Source organism: Rhinoraja longicauda, chromosome 21 (assembly GCF_053455715.1).
Source record: "Rhinoraja longicauda isolate Sanriku21f chromosome 21, sRhiLon1.1, whole genome shotgun sequence".
Taxonomy (NCBI): Eukaryota; Metazoa; Chordata; class Chondrichthyes; order Rajiformes; family Arhynchobatidae; genus Rhinoraja; species Rhinoraja longicauda.
Genome location: NC_135973.1, coordinates 23,463,300 through 23,480,081, shown reverse-complemented (window position 1 = coordinate 23,480,081; position 16,782 = coordinate 23,463,300). Strand labels below are relative to the sequence as shown.

General features: G+C 42.4%; 1 protein-coding gene across 6 annotated transcripts in view; it reads right to left on the bottom strand.

Moving 5' to 3' along the window:
• Positions 1-16,782, bottom strand: part of tsc2 (TSC complex subunit 2) — a 91,492-nt gene that overhangs the window by 59,799 nt on the left and 14,911 nt on the right. For all 6 annotated transcript variants that reach the window (XM_078418115.1, XM_078418117.1, XM_078418116.1 and 3 more), the window contains 9 exons: positions 14,469-14,594; positions 13,124-13,197; positions 12,028-12,154; positions 10,135-10,278; positions 7,566-7,703; positions 6,266-6,369; positions 6,003-6,084; positions 4,437-4,592; positions 2,772-2,891 (listed from right to left, as the gene is read on the bottom strand). In XM_078418115.1, coding sequence (XP_078274241.1) covers positions 2,772-2,891; positions 4,437-4,592; positions 6,003-6,084; positions 6,266-6,369; positions 7,566-7,703; positions 10,135-10,278; positions 12,028-12,154; positions 13,124-13,197; positions 14,469-14,594 — 1,071 coding nt within the window. The remainder of the gene's footprint in view (positions 1-2,771; positions 2,892-4,436; positions 4,593-6,002; positions 6,085-6,265; positions 6,370-7,565; positions 7,704-10,134; positions 10,279-12,027; positions 12,155-13,123; positions 13,198-14,468; positions 14,595-16,782) is intronic.

Here is a 16,782-nt window from a genome sequence, read left to right as displayed (position 1 = left end):
ATTACAAAAGCCTTACTAATTACACTCTTTGATATGATCCATTTTATTTCTGTGGGAAGCAAACCCAAGTTAAATTAAGTGGAACATTGTAATAAATCTTATTTGGTTACCATAAGTATTTTGTGTATTTTAAGAAGTACAACTTCTAATCTTGAAAACTACACGTTATCTGGGCTGGCACGCATTATTTGGTGATAAAAACTGGAATATTTATTCTATAATTTAAAAAAAAAAATTATTCACATGATCAGTGTTTTGTTCCAGTCAGCGTAAGTGGCTTGTTACAATATATTCAGACGGTAGTTAAGATTCTCCCATCATTAAAATGATTCATGTTTTCCTGTTATGATGTTGAGTAGATAATATGAATTGGATTGTGACCGGATTTCACTCGATTCCCATAAAATCTTTATTTGACAGTTATCTGGGAATCTAATAGTCACCATTACGAATACCAGATGTTCTTCAGAAATGTACTCAATTTTAAGGTGAGAGGGGAAAGATTTTATAGGAACTTTAGGGACAACCTTTCTACAAACAGGGTAATGGGTATGTGGAACAAACTGCCAGAGGGCGTAGATGAGGCAATTACTAGAACAAAATTTAAAAGACACATGGATAGGAAAGGTTTAAAAGGATAGGGGCCAAACACAGGTTGATGGAACTAGTGGAGACGTGGAAACTTGGTCAGCATGGGCAGGTTGGGCTGAAGGGCCTATTTCCTGTATGACTCTATTTACATTTCCAAGCTTTTATGTAAGGTTTTAACCCAGAATCAATCCAACTGTCAGGATTGCTGGTCCAATAATTTGACCTGGATAGAGTAAATGTGGAGAGGATGTGAAGAGGATAGTGAGCGAGTCTAAGAACAGAGTCCATAGCCTTAGAATAAAAGGACGTACCTTTAGAAAGGAGATGAGGAGGAATTTCTTTAGTCAGAGGGTGGTGAATCTGTGGAATTCATTGCCACAGACAGCTATGGAGGCCGTCAATGGATATCTTTAAGGCGGAGATTGACAGATTCTTGATTAGTAAGGGTGTAAGGTGTTATGGGGAGAAGGCCAGAGAACAGGGTTGAGAGGGAAAGATAGATCAACCATGATTGAATGGCAGAGTAAACTTGATGGGACTAATGGCCTAATTCTGCTCCTAGAACCAATGAAGGCCTGTGTTTCATCCTGACTTCGTACGCTGTTTATGTGGAGTTTGCATGCTCTCCCTGTAACCACATGGTCTTCCTCTGGGTGCTCCGGTTTCCTCCCACATCTCAAAGATGTGCGGGTTTGTAGGTTTATTGGCCTCTGTAAATTGGCCATGTGTGCAAAGAGTGGACATAAAAGTGGGATAACATAGAGCTAGTGTGAACAGGTGATTGATTATTGGCATGGAATGTGGGCCGAAGGGCCTGTTTCCATGCTGTGTCTTTCAATCAATTATATCAAAGGACTTGTTACTTCAATGCAATACCAATCTTTGTAGTTCAACCCCTCCCTGAAGTGCAGGAGGATGAGGGGTATCTTATAAAGGTGTATAAAATCATGAGAGGAATAGCTTGGGTAGGCACACAGAGTCTCTTGCCCAGAGTAGGGGAATCGAGAACCAGAGGGCATAGGTTTAAGGTGAAGGGGAGAAAGATTTTATAGGAATCTGAGGGGCATCTTTTTCACACAAAAAGTGTGGTTGGCGTCAGGAAAGAGCTGCCAGAGGAGGTGGTTTAGGCAAGAACTATTGCAACATTTAAGAAGCCATTAGACAGGTACATAGATGGGACAGATTTAGAGGTATATGGGCCAAATGCAGGCAAGTGGGTCTAGTGTAGATGGAACATGTTGGTTGGCGTGGGCAAGTTCGGCCGAAGGGCTTGGTTCCACACTGTATGACTATGACTCCCAGGGGAATTTGTGCGCAGTTGTAGACTATTAAAAGTAGCCAACATAAGGAATGGATAGAAAGTTGGCTAAAATTATGTTTTTAAACGAACTAATGTCTGTTTTAATTTCAGTTATTCAAACTCAGCCTTAATTGCTTCCACAAAGAATGGTTCATGGAGGGTACATAAGCATTTGCGGTTGACTTAGACAATAGACAATAGGTTCGGCCCTTCGAGCCAGCACCGCCATTCAATGTGATCATGGCTGATCATTCTCAATCAGTATCCCGTTCCTGCGTTCTCCCCATACCCCCTGACTCCGCTATCCTTAAGAGCTCTATCTAGCTCTCTCTTGAATGCATTCAGAGAATTGGCCTCCACTGCCTTCTGAGGCAGAGAATTCCACAGATTTAAAACTCTCTGAATTAAAAAGTTTTTCCTCATCTCCGTTCTAAATGGCCTTCCCCTTATTCTTAAACTGTGGCCCATTGTTCTGGACTCCAACATTGGGAACATGTTTCCTGCCTCTAACGTGTCCAACCCCTTAATAATCTTATACGTTTCGATAAGATCCCCTCTCATCCTTCTAAATTCCAGTGTATACAAGCCTAGTCGCTCCAGACTTTCAACATATGACCGTCCCACCATTCCGGGAATTAACCTAGTAAACTTACGCTGCACGCCCTCAACAGCAAGAATATCCTTCCTCAAATTTGGAGACCAAAACTGCACAGTATTCCAGGTGCAGTCTCACTAGGGCCCTGTACAACTGCAGAAGGACCTCTTTGCTCCTATACTCAACTCCTCTTGTTATGAAGGTAGTTGTTCACTAAAGGTAGCAAGGTTTCCAAGCGCAACATTCACACAAACATGCTCAGATGAAATTAAGCATATGATCAACCTGCAGAATTTCCAGAAGGCCCAAGACTGCTGTCTTCACGTCCTCCAGCGGTGAATCATATAGAAAGTTGCTCTCCACTGCTTCTACAACAGATGGATCAATGAGTGGCCGATTGATAACCTTAAAAACAAATTAATTTTATTATTATCTACATATTATATTACTAAAACTCTCATCTTGTATGTTTGGATATTTGTTCGTAAATATATTTGTTCCCGAAATACAGCCAAAAAGGTACACCATAGCACAACAACTTTAGGCCCACCTTACTAACCATTGGCCTGCGGTTCAAATGGTTGTAATATTTTAAAAGTTATTCACTTTTTATACTTTAATAAATCACTTTTTAAACTTTAATAAATCGCTCCCCTTGCCTTTCCCGTCAACCGCGCCTGCGCAGTAACACCTCCATGTTCGACGTCACAATGGGAACCGAACAGGTCCGCACCTGCGCAATTGGGGCCCGTTGATCTAATACATGTTCGGCTTGCGTCACAACGGTAAGATGGCTGCCGGATCTGCGTGTTCGCAGTTGGGGGAGGGTTGCCGCTTGGAGGGGGGCGGGACCCGCCCGAGTGACGGGAGTAGCGGCCAATGGGGGGGGGGGGGGTGAGGTGAGCTCTCCTGCTGCTGGCCGCCGCGATGGCCGCCTGGGGACGGGGTGAGTGGCTCCTTCTCCCCATTTCTCACCCGCCGGGGAAGTTTTAAGGGGGGTTGAGGGGGGATGGAGTGGGTGAGTGGGTCCAAACCTCAGGACCCAACGGGTCCACGGCAGCTAGAATTTTACTAATATTAGGTGTTTTCTCCTTGTGACCGCAAGGGTTTCCTCCAGGTGCTCTGGTTTCCTCCCAAGTCCCAAAGACATGAGGGTTAGCAGGTTAATTGGCTCACAGTAAATTGCCACAAGTGTGTAGGGATTGGATTTGAAAGTGGGATAACATAGAACTAGTATGAATGGATTATCGTTGGTCAACATGGACTCAGCAACCCTCAGAGCCCATTTCCATGCTGTATCTCTAAACTAAACACTCAACATGCATGCATGTTGTAGCCATACATAATTATATATTCAATATTTTAGGGTGGAGATACCTAATTACAAACTATTAATTGGTGAAATGTGCCCATTAATTGATGTGATGGATGTATTTCAGTGTAAATTATCAAATTGCAATGCAATATAATTGTCTCATGAAATCTTAACATAATGAACCTCATGTAATCTCCGCATGAGTTCATTTGTATTGCTATTATGAGCTAATAATTGGTACGGCTAGATTTTAAACACACTCTTTACCATTTTATGGAAGCAGCCCACAATATCTTAACAGCTATATCATGAGATTTTGCTTCTATTCAAAAATCAAATGACTACAGTTTCTAAAAAACAAATTCACATGGAATAGACAAGAGATGAAGTGGAAATCAAATACTGTGCGACGAGTTTGCACGATGCAAGCACATTATTTTGCACTTTTAGAAACAACTTCAAATTTGTCAGAACTATTCACTGCATTTAGACACAAACCAAATTATATTAATAAATAGAAAATAGAACAGTGCAGCACAGGAACGGTGCCTTCAGCCCACGATGTCCGTGCCAAATACGTTGCCAAGATAAAATTAAAAATTCAATAAAAAAATGTTATCTTTCAGAACTAATACCTTTTCTATGATGTCCAAAAGACTGTTAAACTGAGGCGTGTGGCAGTCCACTGCCAGGTCTACGAGCAGCTGTGCAGCCAATCTCCGTACCATGTGGTCCTTATCCTCTGCAACATGCCCAAGTTGAGGGATCACCACTGCTTCAATTAGCTCCTCCTGTGAAAGGTACAATACTTGCTTTAAATGATCAGAAATAACCACCAGCGTGTTTCCGACAATCCTCTTTTGACACTTTGTGGAGGAATGTTTGGGTTTACTATATGCTATCCAACCAGGTCAGATATGCCATACATTGATCCAAACCGTTCAAACTCAAGTACAATAGATAGAGCAAAAGGAAAGATACAGAGTGCAGGATATAGTTCTCAGCATTGTAGCGCATTCATTTCTTAGGCAAAGTCCAATGCCCTCAATGGGGGAAGGGGTGAATCAGACTATACCCTGGCTTATGGAAGGATCGTTTAGAAGCCTGAAAAAGGAGGGGAAGAATCTGTTCCCGAGTCTAGTGGTGCACGCTTTCAAGCTTCTGTACCTTCTGCCTGTCAGGAGCAGGGAGAAAAATAAATGATCGAGGTGGGACAGGTCCAGCATTTTGTGTCTATCTTTGATTATGTTGACTGGGGTGGGACAAGTATTTGATTATAAGAAAATAACTGCAGATGCTGGTACAAATCGATTTATTCACAAAATGCTGGAGTAACTCAGCAGGTCAGGCAGCATCTCGGGAGAGAAGGAATGGGTGACGTTTCGGGTCGAGACCCTTCTTCAGACTGATGTCAGGGGGGCGGGACAAAGGGTCCCCTGACATCAGTCTGAAGAAGGGTCTCGACCCGAAACGTCACCCATTCCTTCTCTCCCGAGATGCTGCCTGACCTGCTGAGTTACTCCAGCATTTTGTGAATAAGTCTTTGATTATGTTGACTGGGGTGGGACATGTCTTCAATTATGTAGTTTTGAAGAAATGACAAGTTTTGAAGCAAAAGTCAACTGAGTTCACAACATTCATAGATTAAATTTATTCATACTAGCTAATCAATGCAATACATACACATCAATGCAAAAACGGAACAGTGATCACCAGGAGATAACCTACTCAGAGTATCGTCAATCTGCTCCAAGGCTCCCAGCATTGGGAATAGAAGGGAACACACATAGTTTAAACTCTTAACTCATATGAAAGAGGCCAAGTACTCCTATGCAATCACAGATAGTAACAGGTATTCCCGAAATCAAAATTGCCAAAGCCAAACCTACACCCTATCATAACTCCACAACCTATCGTTAAAACTCTGTCACGCAAAACCTGGCTACCGAACCTTTGACTAGGAACTGCAGATACTGGAACCATGAGCAAAAAACACAAAGTGTTGCTGGTGTTACTCAGCAGGTCAGGCAGCATCTCAGGAGAATATGGATAGGGGACGTTTCTGGTTTAGCCCATTCTTCAGACGCTTTTCCATGATTCAAAGCCTGATCCATGTTCTCCAGAGATGCTGCCTAACCCGATGAGTCACTCCAGCACTTTGATATTGTGCTTGAAACCTACACTTCAGACTTTTCACTCACTTCATATAATTGTCGATTAATGCTCAAAACAAACAACAAGACGTCAAGAGCTTTCTTGCGGATGGTGCTTCGATTTTCATTCCTGGAAGGAAAAAGAAAGAAAATCACTGGGAATGCTCAATTATCTACAGGTCACATTTTCACAGCTATAATCAGGGGTGGTGGGGATGAGAGGGAGAGAAAGAAAAATAAATCGCCAGACCCACAAAAATCGGGTCAATAAAAATGCAGGAGAAGCAGAGTAAATGAATACGGACTCTTACTTGAAGAACTTATCCATTAGTTTCTGCAGATTCTGAATCCAGCAGTGCTTGGCTGGGTGAATAGACTGAGCCCGGTACGACACTAGTGTAAGGACGGAGATCTCCTTCAAACATTTAAGACAAAATGCAATGTATGAAATGGTTAACACAAGTTTAATACCAGCATTTCTTTTAAATCACAGAACAGACTGCATTGCTTTTTCTCGTACCAATTAGTTTAGTTTAGTTTATTATTGTCACGTGTACAGCGGTACAGCGAAAAGCATTTTTGAACTGAATTGAATACATTTTATTAGCCAAGTATGTATACATACAAGGAATTTGCCTTTGCTGCATGCTATCCAGTCAAAGAAAAGACTATAGGTTTAAGATGAGGGGGGAAAGAAATGTAATAACAGGAGACTGAGAGGCAACTTTTTTTAACGCAAAGGGGAGGTGGGTATATGGAACAAGCTGCCAGGTGTGGTAGTTGAGGCAAGTACTATCATAATGTTTAAAAAACATTTGGACAAGTGCATGGATTGGATAGGTTTAGATGAATATGGGCCAAACACAGGCAGGTGGGACTAGTGCAGATGGGGCAAATTGGGCTGAAGAGTCTGTATGACTCCATGACTATGATTATAATCAAGCCATCCAGAGTACAGATAAAAGATACAGGATAAAGGGTACAACATTTGGTGCAAGATGAATTCTGATAAAGTCCGATCAAAGTTAGTTCAAAGGTCTCCAATGTAGATGAGAGGTCAAGACCGCACTCTAGCTGGTGAGAGGACGGTTCAGTTGCCTGATAACAGCTGGGAAGAAACTGTTGCCGAATCTGGAAGTGTGCATTTTCAAACTTCTGAACCTCCTGCCTGATGGAAGAGGGAGTGACCGGGGTGAGACTGGTCCTTGATTATGCTGGTAGCCTTGACGAGGCGGCGTGGCATAGATGGAGTTAATGGAAGGGAGGGCAGTTTGCGTGATAGTCTGGTTTGACAATTACTTGGTAATAGGCACTCTTCTCCTCAGGCCTTGCATTAGAGCAGTGGAATAGACCTATGAAACTATTAGCAGGCATCTGGACAATGTCCCCTCAACTATATCCCACCATCCCTTCCATTCTAGATATCTACGCAGTATAGATCGAACCTCATCACTGTATGGCATATACTTGACATCAAATGTGCACCAATGAATATATTAAGCAGCTATAGCAAGCATTAAAATTCAAGCAGCAGTACAATTCAGCTCAATATCAGATGTTTCAAGAACAATTTCACAAATAAAGATAACGGCAGCAATTTTGGAATCTTACCGGCCTTTTATTGGAAAATTTTTCAATCAGTGCAAATAATCGTTCCTGAGGACCATGATAGTCGTTCTGTTCATACAACTCTTCTATTGTGGTTAGCAGCTCATGTACAATAATTGACAGCTCATTACTACCCAGTGTCTAAAAATTGGGACCATAAAAATAATTAAGGGGATGTCTAACCAACATTAAAATGCACATTACACAGGCATGCTATTTGAATTCATTCTAACATATACCAAGGTTTTTTTTAAAGCAGGGAGATTTACATTTATACACATTTTCAGGACTTCCCAAAGCACTTTCAAGTCAAGGAATACTTTTGTAGAAAAGCCAACATGCACGGAACAAATTTGATTAAAAGCATCGTAAATGCATCATGTGCAGGCAGATGAAATTAGTTTATATCGTCATAAGAGTCATACATCATGGAAATAGGCCCTTCGGCCCAACTCGCCTATGCTGACCAAGATGCCTCATCAAAGCTGGTCCCATTTGGCATAGACATTATGAGCCGAAGGGCCTGTCCTGTGCTGTATAGAGAGAGCTGGATAGAGCTCTTAAGGATAGCGGAGTGAGGAGGTATGGGGAGAAGGCAGGAACGGGGTACTGATTGAGAGTGATCAGCCATGATCGCATTGAATGGCGGTGCTGGCTCGAAGGGCTGAATGGCCTACTCCTGCACCTATTGTCCTGTTCTGTGATAAACCATCCAGATAATGATACGTTTAGTTTCAGTTTTAGAGATACAGAAGGGAAACAGGCCCTTTGGCCCACTGAATCCATGCCGACCATCGATCACTGTTCAAACTATTTTGACGTTATCCCACTTTTGCATGCACCCCTTGCACATTAGGGGCAATTTAAAGAGGCCTTTGGGATGTGGGAGGAATCCGGAGCACCCGGAGGAAACCCACGTGGTCACAGGGAGAATATGTAAAATCCACAGAGATAGCACCAGGATCAAACCCAGGTCTCTGGCACTGTGAAGCAGCAACTCTACCGGCTGCTTCACTATGCTGCCCTGTTTAAATAACATCGAGGGAGGGATAAATATTGACCAGAATGTCAGGGATAATTCCCTGCCTTGGTTTAAAGTGCTTCATTCCACCTTTGATGGTGGAGCTTTGACCCAGATTCTGTGCTCAGGTCTCCAGAGTGGGTTTCAAACCTGGAGCTTTTCAATTAGAAGAGAGAGCACTTTTCAATGAGTCACGGCCAAAGCATACTTTTTCGAACTGGAAACCGGTTTCAATGCCAAAGGAGAGGAAATTGCTGTTGCAATTAACAGCAATCACCAAATTAATCACAGAAAATGGATGTGTTTACTTTAAGATATTAGATTTCAAGAGGACAACTAATTTGCTTAAAAAACAAACGGCTTCACAGGTCAAATGTCAAAATTTTAAAATTGTATTCACATTCTAAAAACTAAGGAAGATTACATGCATGCTATCAGAGGATTATTAGCTTGGGCCTCGGGGTTACTAAACAGAAAGAAATGCTAGATCACTGTGCCAACTCGAGGGAAATTACATTATAGAACTTGTAAACATTGGAAAGTTAAGCGCGGAGGTTGAATGGATTCCAATATGTATGTTTCAACATAAAGAACTGATCTGCAATAAATTAACACAATTGACAATTTGGGAAAATGAATATTTACCTGGAATATGAAATAACTACCGCTGCACAGTGGCATAGTGGTAGAGTTGCTGCCTTATAGCACCAGGGACCCGGGTTCGATCCTGACTACGGGTGCTGTCTGTGCGGAGTTTGTGCATTCTCCCTGTGACCGCGTGGGTTTTCTCCGGGTGCTCTAGTCTCCTCCCACATTACCAAGGACGTGCAGGTTAATTGGCTTCTGTAAATTGTCCCTAGTGTGCAGGATGGCACCATCTAGGGGCGATCGTTGGTGGGCGTGGACCTGGTGGGCCGAAGGGCCTGTATCCATACTGTATCTCTAAATTAAACTAAACTAAAAGTGCACGGCTGTGGGGAAAGGACGATGGACTAAGACTAACAGGAATACGCTTTCAGAGAAGCTAGTATAGGCCAAATGGGCCGAAGGGTTCCTTGTCAATTCACAATTGAAATCAAACAAACTGTAATCACTGAATATTGGAATTTCAAATCTACTTTGTCCTTTGGGGATGCATGTGTTACAATTTTAGGCATCTGATTTCTTCCTGATTTTTTGATTAGAAAAATCAGGACAAATGACCAGGAAGAAATTGCACACTGCAGAGAGATGGCAGCCAATGATGAACATTTCAAGAGAGAGTTAGATCTAGCTCTTTGGGCTAAAGGAATCAAGGGATATGGGGAAAAAGCAGGAACGGGGTACTGATTTTAGATGATCAGCCATGATCATATTGATTAGTGGTGCTGCTCAAAGGGCCGAATGGCCAACTTCTGCACCTATGTTTCTATTATCTTGGCTGCCTGATGTAAAAAGTAGTCCTTTTCGCAGAATTTTATTTGTGTTCAGTGGGATAATGGGCACACTTTGGATTATAAGGACCCGGATGCCCTGTCTAAAAGACAAACAACAAGCAGACTTCAAACTTACCTCAATTTGCTGAAGCAATCTCTCAATGATATCCATAAGCTGTTCCCAAGTAACCACCTGCAGTTCTTTTCTGTATTTTTTGATCAGTCGAGTGATGGAAAGAACAATTTCATAGGATACCACAGCGTTGGCACTCGTCATAGCCTGGAAGCAAGAGCCAGTTGCATAGTATCTTGAAATTATATATACAGCGCTGAATCTACTTGTAAATGATCAGTTAATAGTCTCTCAGTTAGCATGTATCCAGGATAGTGACCCTAGCATTAACTGGCAGCATCTGTTGTAGCCCAAGTTCAGAGATGAAATGACACCATCGCTAACATTGAATGAGTTACTGACTGCTAGATCTAGAGGTTTAAATTAACATTGTGCCAGAATAAGTCAGTATGCATACAGTAAACGCTCACAATAAAGGACTTCTATCCAGCTGATAGTGGACTGAGGCTCCCGTTGCCCGCCCCCCCCTCCTTCACCAGTTACACAACGAGCTGGTGCCAGGTGGCGGGAGCTTCCGATCGCGTGAGCGGAGAGAGCGAGCAGCACAAGGGCGGCGTCAGTACAAGGCCCGTCCCCGCCGCACCGTGTGTGGGGCCAGGGGCTCTGCGGCTCCCGGGCCTGTCAGTCCCCGCTGGTTTAAACCCTCCCGGCCTTGGGTTAAACTTTACCTCCCTCACTCGGTTATAGCGGACAATCAGCGACAACAGACACCATCCTCCCCCCACCCAGTGGTCCGATATTGTGAGGGTTTACTGTAATAAAGACCAAATTATTTTGTGTCCGATTCGCGGTTTGAATATGTCCAACATCAATTATAAATGTGTTAAATATTAACAGTTTCTACATGAATGTTTAGTTATTATATTGCATGTGACTGAATTATTTCATCTAATTTCATTTGATGTGATGGGGACACGAGTAACTGCAGATGCTGGAAGCTTCAGCTAAACACAGTGTTGGAGGATCCCAGTGACTGAATATTGCCGGTAAGTTACCGAATGTTTTATACTCGGTAAGCATTGCCCAAAATTGTCTCCTTCAGTCACATTGGGACAATTTAAAAAAATCAAATGCTCATTAACACCATTAGAACTGACTGTGAAAGGTGGCAAGAAGATAGAAAAACTCTTCTCAAACTTCTCAATCGTTTCTCCATTCACTTTCAAAAATTGGCCTTCTCTCAAATGTTGTCACTTCTAATGAAAGATAATCAATTTGAAATGCTAATCCTATTTCTATCCACGATGTTATCTGACCAGCTGAATATTTCAACATTTAGTTGGTTTTTTTTAACATGTATGTTGGAACTGGTCTTGTTCCCAATGGTCTTCGTAATCTTAATACAGGAAACTAATCTGATTATGCAGCTCTATATTAATTTTCCCCTTCGCATTACCTGTCAGAATGGTTTTAAACCAAATGATCTTTAAACTCTTAATACAGGAAGCTAATCTGAACATACTGAACATGTTCAATCTCCCCTTCATGGAACGGTCATTCCATAAACTTCAAAAGTGGTGATTGCACATAAAATAGAGTCAGAACGTTAGTGATAGAGTCAGAGAGTTAGTGATAGAGAGTCAGTGACAGAGAGTCGGTCAGAGTCGGTCAGAGAGTCGGTCAGAGAGTCGGTCAGAGAGTCGGTCAGAGAGTCGGTCAGAGAGCGTGGAAACAGGCCCTTCACCCGAAATTGCCCATGCCAACCAAGATGCCCCATCCACACGAATCCCACCTGCCTGCATTTGGCCCAAATCCCTCTAGACCTTTCCAGCCATGTACCTGACCAAATATCCTATAAATATTGTTACAGTACCTCCACCAAAACAAAGCTGCGAACACGAACTCCAGATTTGAACACAGAAGTTGTTTTGGTCTGGAAAGATTACCCGGTCTTACCTTGTAAAAAGAGGGCAAAACAGATGTTGGGGTGCTCTTCAGGGTAATGAGACGATGTGCACCCCAGAGAGCCATTCCAACAAAGAATACGGCACCTCTTAGCAAAGCAGCATCATCCATGTGCGTTCTAACATCAAAACGGCAAAGTTAAATCAAATCATCGGCTGAAGAAAGATTGCAGCCGATACTATGCAAATATTTTAAATTGTCTACCCTCGTTATTACAGACATCTTTATAATGGATTTTGATTATAGATCAGACACCACTGTCTCTTTAAGAACGCAGGCTGCGAGTTACACTGCACAACGCCACAGACATTGACAAGCAGTTGCTTTAATCGGCACTTTTACAATGATACTTTAGAGATACCTCAGAGATACAGCACAGCACCAGACCCTTCGGCCCACCAAGTCCGCGCTGACCAACTATCACCCCACACACTAACACTATCCTACACACTAGGAACAATTAAAAAATTTACCAAAGCTAATTGACCTACGTCTTTGGAGTGTGGGAGAAAACCGGAGCACCCGGAGAAGACCCACGTGGTCACAGGGAGAACGTACAATAGGTAGGAAGAAACTCCAGATGCTGGTTTACACCGAAGATTGACATGAAATGCTGGACTAACTCAGCAGGACAGGCAGCATCTCTGGCGAGAAGGAATGGGTGACGTTTCGGGTCGAGACCCTTCAAACTCCATACAGACAGCGCTCATACTCAAGATCGAACCCAGGTCTCTGGCGCTGTAAGGGAGTAATTCTACCGCTGCGCCACTGTGCCAACCCTATTCAACTATGCTCTATTACCCAATGTAACAAACAGCCTTTAGTATTTTTAGCATGCAGGAACAAAAATACATTACTAGCTGTTAAAAAGAACTTTGTATTTGAAAACAACTTGTTGTTTCATGGAGGTGTTTCACTGCCAGGTGGTTGGAGCGAATCCCTTACTTGGTTACAGCGGACAATCGGCAATAACAGACAACATTCCCCACCCCACACCCCCGGTCCATTATAACGAGGGTTATCTGTATGTCTCATTTATTATTCAATGCTTATAAATAAAAGGTAGAGAGTGAAAATATGTTCATACCTGTCCTCCATTATACGACACATTGTATAAATTGCACTATGTCCCAGGTGAGTTCCCAAGACTTTGCGCATTAGCTGGAAAAGGAACATCCTGTTACATCCTTAACTTGTGATAGCAATAGTCCTTGCATTGAAACACCGAGGTGTCGACAGCAAAATCATCAATGATCAGTCATATTTGAGGATTGAATTTACCCATTTTTTTCCTTCAATTATTTATAGTGACATAGCCTTCATGCAAGGTTGACAAATCATAAGTTATAGGAACTGAATTAGGCCATTCGGCTCATCAAGTCGGCTCATTTGGCAGCATCTCTGGAGAAAACGGATAGGTAATGTTTCAGGCTCAGTCTGAAGAAGGGTCTCAACTAGAAACGTCACCTATCCATCTTCTCCAGAGATGCTGCCTGACCCGCTGAGTTACTCAACATTTTGTGTCTATCCTCTGTACTGTTCTATGTTCTAAATGTAGAGAAACATATTTTAGTTTCATTAGCCCATCTTAACAAAAACTATGACTGATCACCTGGTGGCAAGAATGGCAAAGCATAATAGCTATTTTTTAATAAAAAGGCACTCTCATGAGAACAGAAAATCAGTTGTGTTGCCATCCATAAGCAGGGAATAGTGGAGAAACCAAAAAGGTTCTTAAATTCCTTCTACTTTTAACTCTCGATAATTCAGAGTAGCAATCATTACCAAATCTTTTCAGCCAATTTCGCTATTACTTCATATTGATGTCAAATTTCTAAGCACCTACATTCAGTTCCTGCATTTTTATACAACAAAGCATTTTAAAATTTCAAAGTGCTGGAGCAACTCAGCAGTCAGGCAGCGTATGTGGAAAGAAATGGATAATCGACGTTTTGGGTCGGGACCCTTCTCCTGACTGAGCCCATAGAACGTTCCTGACCCAAAATATCATCGAGCAGTCCGAAGATGTTTCCCTGAACCAAATTGTCTTCTGTGGGGTCTGAAGAAGTGTAGGAAGGAACTGCAGATGCTGGTTTACACCGAAGATGGCCACAAAATGCTGGAGTAACTCAGCGGGACAGGCAGCATTATTACACTTCGGGTCGAGTATACTCATCATGGCTAATAGTGAAAAGAAAATGCTTGGCAGTGAACAGGTTAAGGACGTGCAGGTTTGTAGGTCAATTGACTTTTGTAAATTGTCACGAAGATATAGGATAAAACTGGTGTACAGGGTGATCGCAGGTCATGGACTCAGTGGGCCGAAAGAACTGTTTCCATGCTGCCTCTAAAAACGCTGCCTGACCTGCCATGTTCCTCCAGCGTTTTGTCTTTTTTTTATACATACGCATTTTGGTTGTTACAAATCTTACCTTCCAACAAGATTCACAGAATTCCTTGACATTAACTGTACGACAGAGTGTAATAATAAATCCCGGGAGAGACTCAGAAGGCAAAGAGTTGTAGCAGACAACGGCATCGAGGACTTGCAAGGAGACCTGCGAGAATCAAAGAGATTTTTAATGTGAAAACAATGACTAAATTTTCACTTCAGACCAGAACACCAGTCTAAACAAAAAGCATGGCAAGAACCACATGAATCTGAAGCCCCAGTGTAGAGCGATTATCCAAACAAATAATTTCAGTTTCCAGATTCACCATCAATTGAGAATGGAAGGAAACAAAGTTGAAACCATTTCTTGCATGGATAAGAGGGCTCCCTGAAGAATAATTTAAGCTCAACTTATACATCCTAATACATCCATATCATGCCCTCAGACAAAACAAATCAAGCCTTTCAATGGTTCAATGGTGCATTTATTGTCAAATTGCTAACACAGTAAAATTATTTCTCATACAAGCAGTCCAGTAGAGTATTGCCATACCCCCGATCCTCGATTAGCAAGTGTACAGAAATAGTCTACTGAGCCCGCATGCAAGAGGCGCCATGTTTTGGCACCATTTCAAAGTCCACGCTCCAGTTCTTATGAGCAGTGGATGTTCCAGACAAGTCCCAGGCTTTTGCGGGGCCTCCAGCCATCTCCTTCCTTGAACGCCACATCGCTCTTTACACACTGCACACCTTAAGAATTTATTTTGGTCTATTAAAAGCAAATATATCCTGACTGCACTGATTGGATTGGAAATTCCCATCCTCAAACTGCATTTATTTCTTTTCAGTCTTACTGTCTCTGACCACATTCTATCTCTTTCCAGCCCACTCCCCTGACATCAGTCTGAAGAAGGGTCTCGACCCGAAACGCCACCCATTCCTTCTCTCCAGAGATGCTGCCTGTCCGCTGAGTTACTCCAGCATTTTGTGTCTATCTTTTATTTCTTTTCAGTCAAGCTTCACTAAAGAAATGTTGTCAGTTGAGACTATTGCAATACTTCCAATAGTTGATTGACCAATGAATCGTAAAATAATATGTCAATGGAACAGGCCCTTCGGCCCACAATGCCTGTGCTGACTGTGATGCCAATTTAAACTAATCCCATCTGCCTGAACATGGTCTTCATTCCTCCATTCCCTGCCTGTCCTTGTGCCTGTCTAAATGCCTCTTAAACATTGCTATCGGTTTAGTGTAGTTTATTATTGTCGCGTATATCGAGGTGCAGTAAAAAACTTCAAATTGTAATTATTAAATAGATCGTGAAATACGTCAGGATTAACAAATAAGCAAATGTCACCCAATTGGACCAAGTCATTTCTCAACAGAAGGCATTCCAACCTAAGCTTAGAACACAAAACAGTCCAACATTGGGTTAGGCTCTTTGGCCCATAGTGTCCATGTCGAACATGATGCCACGTTAAACCAATCTCCTCTGTATGCAGAAACAAAGAATTGCAGATGGTGGTTAAAACACAAAAGAACAGAAAGTGCTGGATTAGCTCAGAAGGTCAGGCAGCATCTCTGGAGAACATGGATCGGTGACCTTTCGGGTCGAGACCCTTCATCAGACCAATATTTCAGGTCGAGACCCTTCCTCAGACTGACTTCTTCAGACTTCTTCGGAAGAGTCTGCAGACGGTCTCAACCCGAAACATCACCCAGCCATGTTCACCAGAGATGCTGCCTGACCCTGAAACATCACCTAGCCATGTTCACCAGCGATGCTGCCTGACCCCAAAACATCACCCAGCCATGTTCACCAGAGATGCTGCCTGACCTGCTGAGTTATTCCAGCACTTTGTCTCCACCTCTGTATGCATGGCATCCATATCCATTTGCCTATCTGAAAGTCTCTTAAATGCTCCTATTGCACCTGCCTCCACCACCACCCCTGGCAGCACATTCCAGATACCCACAGAGGTTTTCTGTGTAAAAAGACTTGCCCCGCACATATCTGTTAAATTTTGCCCCTCTTGCTTTGAAACTATTCTCTCTAATCCTTGAGGAAAAGGTTCCGATTGTCCACCCTATCTATACCACTTATAATTTTATATATTTTTAACCAAGTAATGCAACACAATTTCTACTCCCAAATTTGCTACTGCAATTTTGTGTTAAAATTTAGCATCCCACTCCTGAGCAATAAAATTATTTTTAACCTCCCTGCGTTTTAGCATTCTAAATGTAGGATGTAAATCTGTTTGCGCATGTACACAACGCACATGACCTGACCTCCAGACTGAATGCTTGAATTAATAAACAAATTCAGGAGTATCAACATCACATTAACACC